The 5,000-nt window shown below is 53.4% G+C and overlaps 2 protein-coding genes across 2 annotated transcripts in view; both read left to right on the top strand.

The window, feature by feature from the left end:
* The window catches only part of LOC140381488 (retinal cone rhodopsin-sensitive cGMP 3',5'-cyclic phosphodiesterase subunit gamma-like), a 455,783-nt gene that overhangs the window by 288,894 nt on the left and 161,889 nt on the right, over positions 1 to 5,000 (top strand). The window lies entirely within an intron of this gene.
* shank2b (SH3 and multiple ankyrin repeat domains 2b) overlaps positions 1 to 5,000 on the top strand; it is a 190,558-nt gene that overhangs the window by 24,701 nt on the left and 160,857 nt on the right. The window contains exons 6-7 of the mRNA XM_072465600.1: positions 2,587 to 2,754; positions 3,778 to 3,894. Coding sequence (XP_072321701.1) covers positions 2,587 to 2,754; positions 3,778 to 3,894 — 285 coding nt within the window. The remainder of the gene's footprint in view (positions 1 to 2,586; positions 2,755 to 3,777; positions 3,895 to 5,000) is intronic.

Here is a 5,000-nt window from a genome sequence, read left to right as displayed (position 1 = left end):
TCCTCCCTCTCATGTCTCTCCTCTCTCTCCTCCCTCTCATGCCTCTCATGTCTCTCCTCCCGCTCATGTCTCTCTCTCTCCTCCCTCTGATGTCTCTCCTCCCTCTGATGTCTCTCCTCCCTCTCATGTCTCTCTCTCTCCTCCCTATGATGTCTCTCCTCCCTCTCATGTCTCTCCTCCCTCTCATGTCTCTCTCTCTCCTCCCTCTCCTCCCTCTCCTCCCTCTCCTCCCTCTTATCTCTCTCTCTCTCCTCCCTCTCATGTTTTTCCTCCCTCTCATGTCTCTCTCTCTCCTCCCTCTCATGCCTCTCATGTCTCTCCTCCCTCTCATGTCTCTCCTCCCTCTCATGTCTCTCTCTCTCTCCTCCCTCTCATGCCTCTCATGTCTCTCCTCCCTCTCATGTCTCTCCTCCCTCTCATGTCTCTCCTCCCTCTCATGTCTCTCCTCCCTCTCATGTCTCTCCTCCCCCTCATGTCTCTCCTCCCTCTCATGTCTCTCCTCTCTCTCCTCCCTCTCATGTCTCTCCTCCCTCTCATGTCTCTCCTCCCTCTCATTTCTCTCCTCCCTCTCCTCTCTCTCCTCCCTCTCCTCCCTCTCCTCCCTCTCCTCTCTCTCCTCCCTCTCATGTCTCTCCTTTCTCTCCTCCCTCTCCTCTCTCTCCTCCCTCTCATGTCTCTCCTCTCTCCCCTCCCTCTCATGCCTCTCATGTCTCTCCTCCCTCTCATGTCTCTCTCTCTCCTCCCTCTCCTCCCTCTCATGTCTCTCCTTCCTCTCATGTCTCTCCTCCCTCTCATGTCTCTCTTCCCCCTCATGTCTCTCCTCCCTCTCATGTCTCTCCTCCCTCTCATTTCTCTCCTCCCTCTCATGTCTCTCCTCCCCCTCATGTCTCTCCTCCCTCTCATGTCTCTCCTCTCTCTCCTCCCTCTCATGCCTCTCATGTCTCTCCTCCCGCTCATGTCTCTCTCTCTCCTCCCTCTGATGTCTCTCCTCCCTCTGTTGTCTCTCCTCCCTCTCATGTCTCTCTCTCTCCTCCCTCTCCTCCCTCTTCTCCCTCTCATGTCTCTCCTCCCTCTCATGTCTCTCTCTCTCCTCCCTCTCCTCCCTCTTCTCCCTCTCATGTCTCTCCTTCCTCTCATGTCTCTCCTCCCTCTCATGTCTCTCCTCCCCCTCATATCTCTCCTCCCTCTCATGTCTCTCCTCCCTCTAATTTCTCTCCTCCCTCTCAAGTCTCTCCTCCCCCTCATGTCTCTCCTCCCTCTCATGTCTCTCCTCTCTCTTCTCCCTCTCATGCCTCTCATGTCTCTCCTCCCTCTCATGTCTCTTTCTCTCCTCCCTATGATGTCTCTCCTCCCTCTCATGTCTCTCCTCCCTCTCATGTCTCTCTCTCTCCTCCCTCTCCTCCCTCTCCTCCCTCTTATCTCTCTCTCTCTCCTCCCTCTCATGTTTTTCCTCCCTCTCATGTCTCTCTCTCTCCTCCCTCTCATTCCTCTCATGTCTCTCCTCCCTCTCATGTCTCTCCTCCCTCTCCTCCCTCTCCTCCCTGTCATGTCTCTCCTCCCTCTCATGTCTCTCCCTCTCCTCCCTCTCCTCCTTCTCATGTCTCTCCTCCCTCTCATGTCTCTCCTCCCTCTCATGTCTCTCCTCCCTCTCATGTCCCTACGCTCTCTCCTCCCTCTCATGTTTCTCCTCCCTCTATCCCTCTCATGTCTCTCCTCCCTCTCACGCCTCTCCTCCCTCTCCTCCCTCTCATGTCTCTCCTCCCTCTCATGTCTCTCCTCCCTCTCATGTCTCTCCTCCCTCTCATGTCTTTCCTCCCTCTCCTCCCTCTCCTCTCTCTCCTCCCTCTCCTCCCTCTCATGTCTCTCCTCCCTCTCCTCTCTCTCCTCCCTCTCCTCCCTCTCATGTCTCTCCTCCCTCTCCTCCCACTCATGTATGTCCTCCCTCTCATGTCTCTCCTCCCTCTCATGTCTCTCCTCCCTCTCATGTCTCTCCTCCCTCTCATGTTTCTCCTCCCTCTCATGTCTCTCCTCCCTCTCCTCCCTCTCCTCTCTCTCCTCCCTCTCCTCCCTCTCATGTCTCTCCTCCCTCTCATGTCTCTCCTCCCTCTCCTCCCTCTCATGTCTCTCCTCCCTCTCATGTCTCTCCTCCCTCTCATGTCTCTCCTCCCTCTCATGTCTCTCCTCCCTCTCATATCTCTCCTCCCTCTCCTCCCTCTCCTCTCTCTCCTCCCTCTCCTCCCTCTCATGTCTCTCCTCCCTCTCATGTCTCTCCTCCCTCTCCTCCCTCTCATGTCTCTCCTACCCCTCATGTCTCTCCTCCCTCTCATGTCTCTCCTCCCCCTCCTCTCTCTCATGTCTCTCCTCCCTCTCATGTCTCTCCTCCCCCTCATGTCTCTCCTCCCTCTCATGTCTCTCCTCCCTCTCATGTCTCTCCTCCCCCTCCTCTCTCTCATGTCTCTCCTCCCTCTCATGTCTCTCCTCCCTCTCATGTCTCTCCTCCCCCTCCTCCCTCTCATGTCTCTCCTCCCTCTCCTCTCTCTCCTCCCTCTCATCCCTCTCATGTCTCTCCTCCCTCTCCTCCCTCAGACTCTCCTGGAGCTCGGGGCCTCTCCGGACTACAAGGACAGCCGGGGCCTCACTCCGCTCTACCACAGTGTTTTGGTCGGGGCCGATCCAGGTTGCTGTGAGCTGCTTCTCAATCAGAGGGCCGCGGTCGGGTGTCAGGACGAGAACGGGTGGCACGAGGTCCACCAGGTAAACACGGCGAGTGAACTCTGAAATGAACTCTAAGTGAAATGAACTCTAAGTGAAATGAACTCTACGTGAAATTAACTCTAAGTGAAATGAACTCTACGTGAAATGAACTCTAAGTGAAATGAACTCTAAGTGAGATGAACTCTAAGTGAAATGAACTCTAAGTGAGATGAACTCTAAGTGAGATGAACTCTAAGTGAGATGAACTCTAAGTGAAATGAACTCTAAGTGAGATGAACTCTAAGTGAGATGAACTCTAATTGAAATGAACTCTAAGTGAGATGAACTCTAAGTGAAATGAACTCTAAGTGAGATGAACTCTAAGTGAAATGAACTCTAAGTGAAATGAACTCTAAGTGAAATGAACTCTAAGTGAGATGAACTCTTAGTGAGATGAACTCTAAGTGAGATGAACTCTAATTGAAATGAACTCTAATTGAAATGAACTCTAAGTGAGATGAACTCTAAGTGAAATGAACTCTAAGTGAGATGAACTCTAAGTGAAATGAACTCTAAGTGAGATGAACTCTAAGTGAGATGAACTCCAAGTGAAATGAACTCTAAGTGAGATGAACTCTAAGTGAAATGAACTCTAAGTGAAATGAACTCTAAGTGAGATGAACTCTTAGTGAGATGAACTCTAAGTGAGATGAACTCTAATTGAAATGAACTCTAAGTGAGATGAACTCTAAGTGAAATGAACTCTAAGTGAAATGAACTCTAAGTGAGATGAACTCTAAGTGAAATGAACTCTAAGTGAGATGAACTCTAAGTGAGATGAACTCTAAGTGAGATGAACTCTAAGTGAGATGACATTCACACTCTTTGGACGTGCGTCTTGGGCGTCCAGCGTTTTTCGCGGGTCGAATTTTGCGTTTGAGCGTCGGAAAAGCAGCAGACGAGGCGCAGCAGCCAATCAGAGCTGACGCTCCTTTGACCCGGAACAAGACCCAAAACAGCTCTTGGAGCAAATAATGATATCGACTAAACGCCGGACACTGATAATATTCATTGTGATTCCAGGCGTGTCGTCATGGAAACGTGCAGCACCTGGAGCACCTGTTGTTCTATGGAGCCGACATGAGCGCTCAGAACGCCTCGGGGAACACGGCTCTGCACATCTGCGCCCTGTACAACCAGGTCAGCACCAGTGGAGCTGTCCATGGTCCTGCTCTCAGTCTGACACGTAGAGTAGAACCTGGATTCAAACAAGAGCTTTTACTTTTTCTGACTGACGTTTTTTCACTGGAAAAAAAGAGTGTGAAAAAACCAAAGACTTTATGAAGACGTTCTGAAATATGGCCTCATGTCCCAGCTTCATGTTCACACCAGAGGGAGGAGGTGAGGGAGGAGGTGAGGGAGGAGGTGAGGGAGGAGGTGAGGGAGGAGGTGAGGGAGGAGGAGATGAGGAGATGAGGGAGGAGGTGAGGGAGGAGGTGAGGGAGGAGGTGAGGGAGGAGGTGAGGGAGGAGGTGATGAGGAGGTGAGGGAGGAGGAGATGGAGGAGGTGAGGGAGGAGGTGAGGGAGGAGGTGAGGGAGGAGGTGATGAGGAGGTGAGGGAGGAGGTGAGGGAGGAGGAGATGAGGAGGTGAGGGAGGAGGTGAGGGAGGAGGTGATGAGGAGGTGAGGGAGGAGGTGAGGGAGGAGGTGAGGGAGGAGGTGAGGGAGGAGGAGATGGAAGAGGTGATGGAGGAGGTGAGGGAGGAGGTGAGGGAGGAGGAGATGGAAGAGGTGATGGAGGAGGTCAGGGAGAAGGTGAGAGGAGGTGAGGGAGGAGGAGATGAGGAGATGAGGGAGGAGGTGAGGGAGGAGGTGAGGGAGGAGGTGATGAGGAGGTGAGGGAGGAGGAGATGGAAGAGGTGATGGAGGAGGAGATGAGGAGGTGAGGGAGGAGGTGATGAGGAGGTGAGGGAGGAGGTGAGGGAGGAGGTGAGGGAGGAGGTGAGGGAGGAGGTGAGGGAGGAGGAGATGGAAGAGGTGAGAGAGGAGGTGAGGGAGGAGAGGAGGAGGAGATGGAAGAGGTGATGGAGGAGGTGAGGGAGGAGGTGATGAGGAGGTGAGGGAGGAGGTGAGGGAGGAGGAGATGAGGAAATGAGGGAGGAGGTGATGGAGGAGGTGAGGGAGGAGGTGATGAGGAGGTGAGGGAGGAGGTGAGGGATGAGGAGATGAGGAGATGAGGGAGGAGGTGAGGGAGGAGGAGATGGAGGAGGTGAGGAGGAGGTGATGAGGAGGTGAGGGAGGAGGT

This window comes from Eucyclogobius newberryi, unplaced genomic scaffold, assembly GCF_026437365.1.
Source record: "Eucyclogobius newberryi isolate DKJ021-1_F unplaced genomic scaffold, fEucNew1.0.hap1 SCAF_5, whole genome shotgun sequence".
NCBI lineage: Eukaryota > Metazoa > Chordata > Actinopteri > Gobiiformes > Gobiidae > Eucyclogobius > Eucyclogobius newberryi.
This window is presented reverse-complemented; position numbering and strand designations above follow the sequence as displayed.